General features: G+C 42.8%; 1 protein-coding gene across 1 annotated transcript in view; it reads right to left on the bottom strand.

Annotated features, from left to right (window-relative positions):
- The window catches only part of ZDHHC15 (zDHHC palmitoyltransferase 15), a 53,506-nt gene extending 41,550 nt beyond the window's left edge, over positions 1-11,956 (bottom strand). The window contains exons 1-4 of the mRNA XM_077285036.1: positions 11,704-11,956; positions 8,489-8,515; positions 4,570-4,664; positions 1,979-2,099 (exon numbers count right to left, since the gene is read on the bottom strand). Coding sequence (XP_077141151.1) covers positions 1,979-2,099; positions 4,570-4,664; positions 8,489-8,515; positions 11,704-11,839 — 379 coding nt within the window. The 5' untranslated portion in view covers positions 11,840-11,956. The remainder of the gene's footprint in view (positions 1-1,978; positions 2,100-4,569; positions 4,665-8,488; positions 8,516-11,703) is intronic.
- Positions 11,957-15,051: the final 3,095 nt, after the last annotated feature.

Raw genomic sequence — 15,051 nt, 5'->3', positions numbered from 1 at the left:
TTTTTTATTTTTACGGCTCTGCATTATAAACTTCTGTGAAGCACTTGGTGGGTCAAAGTGCTCACCATACATCTAGATAAGTTCCTTGGGGGGTCTACTTTCCAAAATGGTGTCACTTGTGGGGGGTTTCAATGTTTACGCACATCAGGGGCTCTCCAAACCCAACATGGCGTCCCATCTCAATTCCAGTCAATTTTGCATTGAAAAGTAAAATGGCGCTCCTTTCCTTCCAAGCTCAGCCATGCGCCCAAACAGTGGTTTACTCCCACATATGGGGTATCAGCGTACTCAGGACAAATTGTACAACAACTTTTGGGGTCCATTTCTCCTGTTACCCTTGGTAAAATAAAACAAATTGGAGCTGAAATAAATTTTGTGTGAAAAAAAGTTAAAATGTTAATTTTTATTTAAGCATTCCAAAAATTCCTGTGAAACACCTGAAGGGTTAATAAACTTCTTGAATGTGGTTTTGAGCACCTTCAGGGGTGCAGTTTTTAGAATGGTGTCACACTTGGTTATTTTCTATCATATAGACCCCTCAAAATGACTTCAAATGAGATGTGGTCCCTAAAAAAAAAAAAGATAAAATGGTCAACTTTTAACCCTTATAACTCCCTAACAAAAAAATGTTGGTTCCAAAATTGTGCTGATGTAAAGTAGACATGTGGAAAATGTTACTTATTAAGTATTTTGCGTGACATATCTCTCTGATTTAAGGACATAAAAATCCAAAGTTGGAAAATTGCGAAATTTTCAAAATTTTCGCCAAATTTCCATTTTTTTCACAAATAAACGCAAGCTATATCGAATAAATTTTACCACTATCATGAAGTACAATATGTCATGAGAAAACAATGTCAGAATTGCCAAGATCCGTTGAAGCGTTCCAGAGTTATAACCTCATAAAGAGACAGTGGTCAGAATTGTAAAAATTGGCCTGGTCATTAACGTGCAAACCACCCTCGGGTCTTAAGGTGTTAAGCTTTGATATTTATGAGTCTTTTGGGTTGATTGAGAACATAGTTGTTGATCAATAATGAAAATAATCCTCTAAAATACAACTTGCCTAATAATTCTGCACACAGTGTAGTTAATGTTATCTGTCTTTGGAGGAAAGGATTGTGCTTTTTAAATCTGCAGCACCCAGATCAATCAGTTTAGGTGGAACCCGTCTCTTTGCCCCTGACTGGTTAGTGCTGCATACTATCCTATTAAACACAGCAGGAAAAAGATACATGGATATATACCACCCCTACAGAGGCTGAAAATACACTTTTTTTGGCCACAGTGAGGTTAATGGGATCCCCAAAACACATTTATTATGTGCACTAGAAGTTTTGCTTGTGTGTAAGAAAAGCAGACATTGCAAAATACAATTTTGGAAAACCACAAAGGATTATTGATTGGGTAATATATAATGACATCAATGCAAATATACCTAAGAAAATGATTTATTGCAGCGTCAAGTGTCTTTGCAATGTTTACTTAGATTAAATCCAATATATAAGAATGTCATTACAGAAACTGCATCAGACGCCCATACAACACGTATGATCAATTGCTAAATTGAAGACATAAGACAGCTTCACATTTTGACGATTTCTTTCAGGGCTTTCATACAGATATGTCAGCACTTGGTTTTTAAATACAGTAAATCAAAGTGGTGCTAAAGGTAAATGTCGATAGCAAAGTTACACATATGGGATATAAAAAGCTTACAGGAAAGGATGGGGGCCATTTGCTGGCACTGGTCAATGGTTCAGATGCACCATAGCTATTGCATCTCCGAACAAGGATAGTGAATGACTTTAATGATTTTCAGGTCTGAGCTAAGAGGTTTCAGAATCAATAGGCTCATCGTACACCGGCGTGTTCTTAAAGAAAGGACCTTCAATTTACAGGAAGAGAACAAAGAGCAACGATGAGCCAATAATACATACACCTGGTTTGAACCGTGCAGGAAATGCCTTATACTGACCTCCACTCCCAGTGCGGGTGTAAACCGGCAACTTCTTAGCAAACTCAGATAGGATCTGTCGCTGAACCTCCGGGCGCTCCTCAATGTCATAACGCTCCTTCTCCGCATAGGGCAGCAGAAACTTAAAACACAATTATATAAATATAGTTAAAGATGTGCTGAGTTAGGAAATCTGGAACTTGTCTTCACACCATAAATTTAATTCATAAGGTTTGGCAGATGCTTAAACGAATAAGGGGAGTTACGAAATTCACAGAGTTTTCACCTATTTGGGATAACCCCTCTTTTCAAGAATTCAATCAAATGGAAGGAATGGGAGAGTGGAGGGAGAAAGGTATTTGGTTGATAGGTCAGTTGATTCATGAAGGGAATCTTAAATCTTATGGTATGTTGCAGCAGGAATTTCAGTTCCCAGGGTTACAGGTATATCAGTATAGAAGGGTTCAACACGCTTTTCAGGCGCAAAAAAGGAGAGGGCCTATAAAGATTCAGATAGATTTAATGCTGGACTTTATATTAAATAACAACGGTACAAAGGGGGCAATATCCGGAATATATGGTGATTTACTACACACCTTTCTAATAGATTACCCTATTAAGGCCAGAGAGAAGTGGGAGGCCGAATTGGGGCAAATAGACGACGATAGGTGGGAATCTATATTGGAATACATACCTAGGTTGTCGATGAGTGAACCTGGGAGATTGTCGCAACTGTATGTGGTAAATAGGGCTTATAGGACACCTGATATATTGTTTAAAGCCGGGTTGAGAGGTGATTCTGGGTGCCCTAGGTGTTCACAGACTCAGGCAGGTATACTGCACATGCTGTGGCTTTGTCCCAGACTATTTGCATACTGGGTTGTGGTGCTGAACCAGATAGGGGTGATATATGGGTGCTCGATTCCCAGGGATCCGGTGGTTTGTGTACTCGGGTATGTGGAAGAAATCATGACCGATGAAACTACTAAAATGGCAATTGCTAGATTATTATTCATTGCACGAAAGGTGATTGCAAGGTATTGGATAAGGGAGGAACCTCCTACTAGACGAGAATTTATTGCGCAGGCGAATCATATTGTCCATCTCGAAAAAAGCATATATAATAAGAGGAATAAAATGTTTTTTTTTCAAAAGTTATGGCAGCCATGGCTAGATGGGAACGACTGAGAATTTGTGGTAAAATGATGCTAATAGTGGAATATGTATGTGATATTTATTCCCTTCTTTTTAGGTGCATTGTATGGTGGGAGTTGGTCTTCCAGAGGGGTGGGGGGGAGGGAGGGGTTGATTCTTTTAAATCAAAAACACAAATGTACCCTGTTATTTGAATGGATTTTATTGTCTTTCTTATGTATAATAACAATAAAAATATTTGGTTAAAAAAAAAAAGATGTGCTGAGGGCATATACATAAGATATGGAGAAAAAGCTTATGCTGAGAAAAGGATAGTGTTCCTCATAGTCCCCTGTTTACACCATGCAGTTTTGGCTTCTTGATTTGAAGTATTTGAACAATAGTGGCTAAGAGAACCGGACAGATTTTAGGACTTGCCGCAGTTTATTCCCCTCATCTGACCCCATCATCCTCAGCGTTTTCATGCCTATTTTTCCTCTTTGATGTTCCATTTGCTTTCGGTTTATTTTGACCAGTTTAGTTCCAGTTGCAATCTTTCCTCTTTACCTTTGCATTGAGGTACACACGGATGGATGTGTTACATGCTGGTGACACAGAGCTTTCTGAGTAACCATAATAGCGGCTTTTTCTAATCTTTTTATTTGATTTTGATGGCTGGATAAGTGTTACATACAGACAATCTAGTTAAACAACTAAGCTGTATTTAATACAGCAATTATATTATACAGTACATCTGCACAATTACATAAGGGCAGGATTGCACATGCAGACACACTTGGATTTTTTTTTAGACTGTTTTATGGACAGAAACTGCAGTAAATTTCACGCAAAACTGGCTGAGATTTCTAAAAATCCCACAGAAGAACTTAAAAGTTTTACTATGAGAAGCTTTGCAGGCGTCAGCAGATCACTCAGATGGACATTGTTAGGTCACATTGCCCCACCTCAGCCTCTCAAGAGGTAGAGAAATAAGATGTCCGTGGCTGTAGATGTAACACATGGTAGCCCGATTCTAGAAGAGAGAGGACCACTACTTGTTAACCAGTTTGCCCATTTTCCCTTACATTGAATGAGGTCCTATCTGTCGTGGTAACAGGTACCGGATGCCTTATCCTTAGGATAGGTTATAAATGTCAAAGTAATGGAAAACTCCTCTACATTCCCCATGTCTTCAACAGGCAGGCAATAAGAGAAAATGGAGGATTGGGGTAAGGTAACATACTAGGCAAGAGGGGCTGATGTAAAGTATCGCTGAGGGTCTCTCCGCATGTATAAATGCCACTTGTATTCTGTTGACCGCACAGATGGAGCAATCCCTGGGAACCTGTTTCATTTACCAGTTCTTTCTCATTATCCTACCTATTCCAGCTAATGAACCAGTGATTTAACTAATTGTGTGGGTTAGGCAGATTACTTTGGCACACGTACAAGTGGCAGCTCACACAGCGGGTACATACCTTTTTTGTTGGCTGCTTCGGGAGGGTAAAAATTGCTTTCCAATAAGTCCAAACAAAAAGCAGGAAAACCATGTGGAAGATGAACAGGTAGACGGCTGCCAGTGAGAAGGACAGAGAACATTGAGACAGGTTACATTAGATTTCAAGATCACTTATGATTCAGAGCTGGTTGAGACGTATACATTTTATATGTGGATCTATGGCATCATACAGAACCTCACAGAGAGGGCACACATCACATGCAAAAACAAGGCACTTCAGAAATTACATTTTCGATATCCCTGGAACAGGTCAATGCCTTCTGGGGTCTCAATCTGTTCTAGCACCCCAGGGTGGGGAGATACACAGAACGGCTCGTAGAAGCTAGGTAGCAAAGCAGTGTTTGGTCTCCAAGTGCAACAGGCTCCCGGCCGGATCTGATGGTGCCAGATCCGCCACCCTAAGACCGTCAGTTGGGAAGTTATGATCCTTCATAGGTTTTGAAGTGTCAGCTGCCTGAGCGAGTGGGAGGAAGGCTAGAACCAACCCAGAGGGCATGGAAGGGAGTGATTGACCAAGGGGTTAAGTGCACATGCAACGGTGTGGCCCTTTGTTCTTCACTAAGGTAGGTCACGCCATGCAGGGTGTTGGAAGAAACCGGAATCAGCTTGCCCCCACACCTTCCATGCAGCTGCCAGCATCCAAAGGCCAAACATTAAGCAAGCAACTGACTTTTGATTCATCTGCTCATATCTTTTGTACTCCACCTGTATTAGCATATCTGATCATTGTATATGTATACAAATGTATATTGTGTTTTGTCTAGTGTGCCCTTAGTGCGAATAAATATATAATTTAACCTTCGGTGCTCTTTTATTCGGATCCATGAATCTACACATCCGTGTTCTCGGGTTTTAACTTTCCATGCTAACGGGGATGGTAATTGGGCTGATATAATCCCGTTAACAGACCGGGTTTATATCTAATGAGGAACTAGTGGTAGTCCTAGCGGGCTGGCAAGGCTCTGTTTTACTGGTGCATACAGTCATATGAAAAAGTTTGGGCACCCCTATTCATCTTAAGCTTAATGTTTTATAAAAACTGTTTTTTTTGGCAACAGCTATTTCAGTTTCATATATCTAATAACTGTTGGACACAGTAATGTTTCTGCCTTGAAATGAGGTTTATTGTACTAACAGAAAATATGCACTCTGCATTCAAACTAAATTTGACAGGTGCATAAGTATGGGCACCCTTATCATTTTCTTGTTTTCAATACTCCTACCTACTTTTTACTGACTTACTAAAGCACTTTTTTTGGTTTTCTAACCTCATTGAGTTTTGAACTTCATAGCTAGGTGTATGCAATCATGAGAAAAGCTACTTAAAGTGGCCACTTGCAAGTTGTTCTCCTGTTTGAATCTCCTCTGAAGAGTGGCATCATGGGCTCCTCAAAACAACTGTCAAATGATCTGAAAACAAAGATTATTCAACATAGTTGTTCAGGGGAAGGATACAAAAAGCTGTCTCAGAGATTTAACCTGTCAATTTCCATTGTGAGGAACATAGCAAGGAAATGGAAGAACACAGGTACAGTTCTTGTTAAGGCCAGAAGTGGCAGGCCAAGAAAAACATCATAAAGGCAGAGAAGAAGAATGGTGAGATCAGTCAAGGACAATCCTCAGACCATCTCCAGAGAGCTGCAGCATCAACTTGCTGCAGATGGTGTCACTGTGCATTGGTCAACTATACAACGCACTTTGAACAAGGATAAGCTGTATGGGGGAGTGATGCGAAAGAAGCCGTTTCTGCAAGCACACCACAAACAGAGTCGGCTGAGGTATGCAAAAGCACATTTGGAGAAGCCAATTTCTTTTTGGAAGAAGGTCCTGTGGACTCATGAAACCAAGATTGAGTTGTTTGGTAATACAAAAAGGCGTTATGCATGGCGGCAAAAAAACACAGTGCGTTGTATAGTTGACCGATGCACAGTGACACCATCTGCAGCAAGTTGATGCTGCAGCTGTCTGGAGATGGTCTGAGGATTGTCCTTGACTGATCTCACCATTCTTCTTCTCTGCCTTTATGATGTTTTTCTTGGCCTGCCACTTCTGGCCTTAACAAGAACTGTACCTGTGTTCTTCCATTTCCTTGCTATGTTCCTCACAATGGAAATTGACAGGTTAAATCTCTGAGACAGCTTTTTGTATCCTTCCCCTGAACAACTATGTTGAATAATCTTTGTTTTCAGATCATTTGACAGTTGTTTTGAGGAGCCCATGATGCCACTCTTCAGAGGAGATTCAAACAGGAGAACAACTTGCAAGTGGCCACTTTAAGTAGCTTTTCTCATGATTGCATACACCTAGCTATGAAGTTCAAAACTCAATGAGGTTAGAAAACCAAAAAAAGTGCTTTAGTAAGTCAGTAAAAAGTAGGTAGGAGTATTTAAAACAAGAAAATGATAAGGGTGCCCATACTTATGCACCTGTCAAATTTTGTTTGAATGCAGATTGCACATTTTCTGTTAGTACAATAAACCTCATTTCAAGGCAGAAACATTACTGTGTCCAACAGTTATTAGATATATGAAACTGAAATAGCTGTTGCAAAAAAAACAATTTTTATAAAACATTAAGCTTAAGATTAATAGGGGTGCCCAAACTTTTTCATATGACTGTATATACACACACACATATATATTTTCCCATTTGGTGAGTATTCATTCAGGACACGATCCTGCTCGACCCTTATTCACACTGGCAGCACTTTAACACATGGTAAGGTTTTAATACAAGCGGTTAGGACCATCCCGGTATATCTTAACACTGGTTTGATGGTTTTTATGCTTTTTTTTCCCAAATCAAAAATGGTGTTTATTAAATACAGTGTGTTATTTGGATGAACTATTGCTTTTATTTACTTACTGAAGGGTATATGTTTATTTTGTTTCTGCCTTGGGTTTTATTCTTTTAAGGTATGGAATATAGCATGAGACTGAGAAGCTAGAAGTGCACTGTCACACCCCAATGTACTCTGTGACACAACTTCCAAACTATTTCTGATCTATTGGCTTATCTTTCAAAAGGGTCAAATAAATGGTTGTAGAGGGGTTTAAAGTTTCTGACTGGTTCCCGTTAAGGACGAATGCAGTGATTTTTGCTAAGTGATCACACGGATTTCAAATTAAGGAATAAAGAATAAGTACAGCCACGTGCTGACTCTAGTATGGTGTATGTGAAGGAATGTATCCTTTAATAAAGGCACTGATCAAAGCATGCACTACGGCAGCGCGGGGAGGTCAGTGGAACCAGTAAGGGTCACATTCCAGGCACTAATGAGGCTTCCTGAATGAGACCAGGCCACATTGGTTAACACTAATTCCTTATCTTACAATACCATGCTAACTGTGATTACAGCAAGTCGGACATGTATCTCCTGACACACAGAGGATTCCCACTGTCCACAAAGGAGCGTGACCACAAATGCAGAAAAATAATAAAACTTCTGGAAAACTCAATGAGGGGGCAGATGAGACAGAAATGGTTACAAGACAGCAGGATCAGATTATAGGCAGGTCTGTTACTATGTATGGAGACACAAAGACCTGCATAAAATGGGAACGGTTTCTACACACTAAGAGCTTTTTCCTAAATGTGCACTTATCTTAGTTTTGGTGAAATTTTAGCGTGTGTATCACGGCTCACAGAGATTGAGAAGTGCTACAAATAATTAAAAAAAGCACGTCAATCACAACGCATAAAACGGCATTATTCAGGTGGGAATCTGCCATTGTGTTACAGGTCACATCACTTCCAGATGAAATATATGTGATATAATACTGCTCTGGGCAAATGCCATGCAGAACAAATACGACCGGGAAATGCTGTAGGATGGCCACCAATTATTATGTAATGAATACAAGCAAGGAATCTCTAACCTTTTTCCAATCCATGTTCTACGGTCACTGTAGAAAAAAAGAATATATACATTAAAGAGAATACAAAAAATGAAATCCAACCCTGAACAGATTACTTCCCAACACTCCTAGACAACCCCTATCCGTACCACCAAAAGGAGATAAAAGAGGGTCTCCTGCACCCCCAGGCCCTCCTCCATGTACCCCTGTGTGAGCATGAGTGAAAGGTGTAGGGGCATAATGAGCATGTCCTAGATGCTTCCATATATATAAATGGACAATGTGTGTTTAAGCCCTTTGTCGGAATTTATTTCCAAAGAACACTAGTAGAGAGGACACTGCTGTACCCCAAGACCACGGTAACGCCACATTTTACATCTACATCTAGGATGTTTTTTTTTGTTTGTTTGTTTGTTTGTTTTAATATTGTGAAGAACCTGTTCTAGAAAAAAAAAGAAACCACATTGCTGTAGTGCAATAAAACTAAAAGTAAAGAAGCACTTGTGGATTCAGTGGGCTCAGGTTTTGCCTCCCACAACACAGGATATTCTCCATTTTTCACCCTGTGCAAGTGAGTGTCTGATGACCACAGCGGGGACAGCTCTTCTCCATTACCTGGAAAGCTCATGGAACATTTCTCCATTCTCTGAATGCAAAACATCAACAAGATAAACTCCTGCACAATCCTGATTGTAGCCCTTAGGGCCCGCTCACATGGCTGCACCGAGGCGTATGCTCTCATCTGCTATCTCTGGCCTCGCTGGATGTGTCATCAGAATTGTGATAACAAAAAGGAGAAAATATGGCTGCGATATATTCAAGTAAACCTACCCTTAAAGGGTTTTTCCACAAGGTCCATTGTAATCAATAAATCTTGGAATAATAATAAGTTGCACAATTGGATGTGTTAAAAAAAAAAAATTTGTGCTGAGATAATCTTATAAATGTGTGATCCCATGCTGTCCTGTCTGTACACACTTTTCCTTTCTCCCCTGCCCAGGAGCTGTGATATGATCACACCATGTTCCTGCATGGTCAGACAAGGCCATTACACAGCAGGGGATATAAGATTATCTCAGCACAGGAACATTTATTTTCCCTCCTTTCTGACTGTCCGTAAGAACAGGATGACAATCGAATGTCATCCAAGTGCAAGAGTTTGATTGCAGTTTTCATTCAGAAAATGTAAAAATGTTCCGTGAGAGCAGACGTGGTGGTCATCAGGTGCACACTAGTGAGGGCGAGGTGGTCATCAGGTGCACACTAGTGAGGGCGAGGTGGTCATCAGGCGCACACTAGTGAGGGCGAGGTGGTCATCAGGCGCACACTAGTGAGGGCGAGGTGGTCATCAGGCGCACACTAGTGAGGGCGAGGTGGTCATCAGGCGCACACTAGTGAGGGCGAGGTGGTCATCTGGCGCACACTAGTGAGGGCGAGGTGGTCATCTGGCGCACACTAGTTAGGGCGAGGTGGTCATCTGGCGCACACTAGTTAGGGCGAGGTGGTCATCTGGCGCACACTAGTGAGGGCGAGGTGGTCATCTGGCGCACACTAGTGAGGGCGAGGTGGTCATCTGGCGCACACTAGTGAGGGCGAGGTGGTCATCTGGCGCACACTAGTGAGGGCGAGGTGGTCATCTGGCGCACACTAGTGAGGGCGAGGTGGTCATCTGGCGCACACTAGTGAGGGCGAGGTGGTCATCTGGTATACACTAGTGAGGGCGAGGTGGTCATCTGGTACACACTAGTGAGGGCGAGGTGGTCATCTGGTACACACTAGTGAGGGCGAGGTGGTCATCTGGCACACACTAGTGAGGGCGAGGTGGTCATCTGGTACACACTAGTGAGGGCGAGGTGGTCATCTGGTACACACTAGTGAGGGCGAGGTGGTCATCTGGTACACACTAGTGAGGGCGAGGTGGTCATCTGGTACACACTAGTGAGGGCGAGGTGGTCATCTGGTACACACTAGTGAGGGCGAGGTGGTCATCTGGTACACACTAGTGAGGGCGAGGTGGTCATCTGGTACACACTAGTGAGGGCGAGGTGGTCATCTGGTACACACTAGTGAGGGCGAGGTGGTCATCTGGTACACACTAGTGAGGGCGAGGTGGTCATCTGGTACACACTAGTAAGGGTGAGGAATAGAGATGCTCTTAGGTGTGGCCTGATGCTTGCTGGCAGCCAATAATACATGAACTGCACACACTTTTTCTTGCACTTTAGTGTCTGTGACTTTTTTCAGTCTTGCAGCATGTCCTAAGTATGGGGTCTTTTTGTAAACTCCCATAGTTTTGTTTCTCTATTAAACATTCGGTGACTTGTTTGTTGAGTGCTTGACATTACAAATTATGTAATTCTAAGATAAATCACTGGATCATATGTCTTCTAATGTTAAAGGTGCACATAAAAGGAAAGCAAAAAACACATGAAAAAATAACCAAAAAAAGATCAAAAAGCTATCATGGGATAATGAGCAATTACTTAAATCAGTTTTGGAGTTCCATGTAGTTCTCTAAAAGAGAGAGAGAGACAGAGAGAGAGAGAGAGACAGGGAGAGAGAGAGACAGAGAGAGACAGAGAGAGAGAGAATTCTCGGGTGCAATCACAGCATGCTGCCGTTGTTTTCCCATGCCGAATGGCGATGAGAACATAATTGCAGATGTGAGCTGCCCCATAGAGAAACATCGGGGCGGGTGCAATACGATTTTATTATTGGACTGCACTCATCCAAATGGATCGTTAGTGGGAATGAGCCCTCACTTGAAGCACAGAGCACAAGCTACCACTCGCCTACTTTGGACACATTATATCAGGACAGCAATCTCTGGAGAAGGACATCATGGTTGGCGCCACATTTCTTGGTTATAGTCCTGATCCTCAGCGCCTCTGAGTGTTGCTCATTAAAAAGCTGAGAACGGACTGGTGGGCGTAATGATAAAGTTGCCCCTAGTCTGAATACCCCAGGAAAGTGCCACATCATACACTTATACCCCGGCATTTCTAAGGGAGTCACTGTGTGGTGAAAGAGGCCCCAATCTGTCCACATTACAGAGCCCTCACTACATGCAGGCGCCTACTATCCGTATGCACACAGTGACAGCCGGCTGCAGGGAGCTGCGCTGCAGGGAGCTGCACCCCGGGGAGCCGGCACAGACACTTCCTCCTCCGGCTGCACGGAGACGGTGAACATTCCTAAGCACCCGGGATATGTGACCCCTCCGAGCCGCCACTCACCGATACACAGCTCCCACACATAAGCGTAATACGACCACAGCACCACAGAGGAGATAATGACAACCGGCACCCACGACAGCACCCGCTGACAGCACCGCAGCCCTCTGGACAGGGCCATCCTGCAGCCACTCTGCATCCTGCTCTATGCAATCGGCGCTCGTCACAGCCAGACTTCTGCATCGACACTCGATTAACGAGTGCAGCTTAGCGCCACCTGGCGGATGCCTGTATGCTCTGCGTGCTCTTGTCGCGTTGTCATGAATGTGATGCGGATTTTATGAAGCGTTTCATATGTACAGGGGTGTCAATAACTTCTGGTATTGATTATATCATGCATGCTGAATCCTAAGGGCTAGTAATGGGCGGACCCCTCGATGTTCTAGTCCTGTGGGTTCGGTCAGTTATAAAAAGTTCAGTTCAGGTACCAGAACAGCACCTGGACCCCATTTACTTGAATGGGGGCCGGAACATCCTGCGTTTGTCACTCTGTCATGTGCATGACAATGCAGTAAACTGCTGCTCATCGGCAGTAAGATCATCACCACCGGTCAGAGAGCCGAGGTTCCCAAGCTGTCAAATGACAACGTGAGCACGTAGCTATGACCGAAGGTAAAAAGTTTACCCCCAGTCACTGGGGTCAGCTGATAGGACTACTACTCCCATCAGCCTATGCCTGCTGCTAATAAGGCCGGGGTTTCACTTGCAAGTTTGATGCAAGAAACTTGCGTGAGGCTCTCGCATCAATACCCGGCACTCGGACCGGACTATGCGGCTGCATGTATTTCTATGCAGCCGCACACTCTGGTCACGAGTGCCGGCAGCAGTGCCAGGTATAGATGTGAGAGCCTCGCACGAGTTTCTCGCATCACACTCACAAGTGTGACCCCGCCCTAACAGCGAGACTAGGCGGTGACTGATGGGAGTATTCATCACCCGAGTGCGCTCTAAATAAATAATTTACAAAAAGAAGCATGGGTTCCCCTTTGTTTTTGTTAACCACCCAGGCAAAACTGACAGCTGCGGGCTGCAACCCTCATCTGTGAGCTTCAGCAAGGCTGGTTATCAACAATAGATTAGAAATTTCTCCCGGTGAACTGGAGAGAACTCACCGTTGCACCATGAGACTTTTTCTCACTGTGCTAGTGGGGATCTCACCAAGGTCACCTCAGTTCAGGGGCACAGCTGGAAATGCAGCTTCAGTGACCGGCAGTAACCCCGATGATGTCGCCACTAGTCACTGAGGGTATGTGCACACGATGCGGAAAACGCTGCGGATCCGCAGCGTTTCTGCAGCTGCGGGTCCGCAGCAGTTTCCCATGAGTTTATATTACAATGTAAATCTATGGGAAACAAAAAACGCTGTGCACATGCTGCGGAAAAAAAACGTGCAGAAACGCAGCGGTTTACATTCCACAGCATGTCACTTCTTTCTGCGGATTCCGCAGCGGTTTTACAGCTGCTCCTATAGAAAACCGCAGTTGTAAAACCGCTGTGAAATCCGCAGAAAAACCGCGGTAAATCCGCAATAAATCTGCAGCAAAAACGCAGTGTTTTTGCCCTGCAGATTTATCATATCCGCTGTGGAAAAATCTGCAGTGGACCATTATATGTGTGCACATAGCCTAAGGCTGCGCTTGCAGCAGCTTATTCACCAATGGTTGTCAGCCTGTATGGTCGCATCTTGGCACCGTCCAGGTTCACAATTGTTTATCCCCAGACACGGATTATGGCATGGGACAGAACGACGGACAGGTGAGTGATATGGTTGGTTTTTTTTTTATTACAGGAGACAAGGGCTTCAATGGAATGGGCATTAGGTGAGTATAACAGTGTTTGTTATTTTTACATAAAAAGTAAAAGTGTGTTTTTTGAATTTCACATAATGGACTTTCTACTTGCTTAAAATACAACTATAGGATTAGTAATGGATAGGTGTTTTATAGACGTCTCTCCATTACAAATCCATGGGCTTGTTGTCACCGGACAATACAAAGGTGACCTCAACCCCACAAGTATGAACCCCACTTGCCACCGCTATAAGTTGGAAGAGCCGGGCAAAGTGCCAGAATTGGCGCCTCTAATAGATGTGCCTTTTCTGTGAGTCTGCGGGCTGCTATTGTTAGGCTGGGGGGGGGGGCAATATCCATGGCCCCTTCTCAGCCTAAGAATACCAGCCCCCAGTTATCTGCTTTTGCCTGGCTGGTTGTCAAAATGTGCAGGACCCCACAGAATTTTTTTAAATTATTTATTTAAATAATTTTAAAAAACGGTTTGGTGAACCCTCTATTCTTGATAACCAACCTTGCTAAAACTGACAGCTGAGGGTTGAAGCCCGCGGCTGTCAGTTTTACCTGGCTGGTTATCAAAATTACAGGGGAACCCACTCCAATATTTTTTTAAATTATTTATTTAGAGTGCAGGCACCGGCTGATGAACACTATCATCAGCCGCTCAGGTGACGAGGTCGCTAAGTATGATTATAGCAATACCAAATTTGTAGGTTTGCTGTTCACTAAGTAGTGAGAAAAAAAGAAAAAAAATCAAAAACAAGGGCTTGTTTTTTTGCATGCAATCTGATTTTTTAATTGATACCAGTTTAGAGAAGATCACTTCGCATTGCATTTTTTCCTACTGATTGCTTCTTAATGGATTTGTGGCTTCTAACTTTAATTAATTGTATATTTTGGTAGATCTGACACATGGATAGAAGGACACATGGATAACATATATGTGTATTTTTTTCAATTTCTTTAACTTTAAAGGGGAAAAGGGTGGGGATAAAAACTTTTATATATTGTTGAGTTTTTCAATATTTTTAAAACCATTTTTATATTTAGTATTTAGGACATATCACAATCTCTTCTGAACACCATCCACTGGTGGGATTTCATTGGAGCATCATCATGACAGGCACGGGAGTATTCAGCAACGCATCGGCACCCGGGATTACATCAAGGGGCGGCCAGTGAGCACATGCTTTAAATGCACCACCCACTGCTCTTAGAGGTAGATCCTGGCTTTATATCATAGCCATTATCTACGGACAGTGGTATAAGTTCAGTTTCTTTGCATCAAAGACTGGGCCCTGAAAAATGACATAATAGAACGCCATATGTCAGGAAGGGGTTTAAATAATTGGTCTCCCGAGAGATCATAAAACAGGGACATATTATTTTTCTTTAATATCTTCCACTGTAACCCTAAGAGCTACACTTAGAGTATGTTCCTGCATGTGATTTAGAGACTGCGGTGTACAATTTGAATTTTTGAAGCAGAATATGTTTCCAGAAAACACCAGCAGTTTTATTCCTGAATCATCTTTTTGGTGTCTTTTATGCCATTTTTACC

The sequence above is a fragment of the Ranitomeya variabilis genome, chromosome 2 (assembly GCF_051348905.1).
Source record: "Ranitomeya variabilis isolate aRanVar5 chromosome 2, aRanVar5.hap1, whole genome shotgun sequence".
Classification (NCBI taxonomy): domain Eukaryota; kingdom Metazoa; phylum Chordata; class Amphibia; order Anura; family Dendrobatidae; genus Ranitomeya; species Ranitomeya variabilis.
The sequence above is the reverse complement of the archived record's forward strand: the minus strand, read 5'-3'. Positions and strand labels throughout refer to the sequence as shown.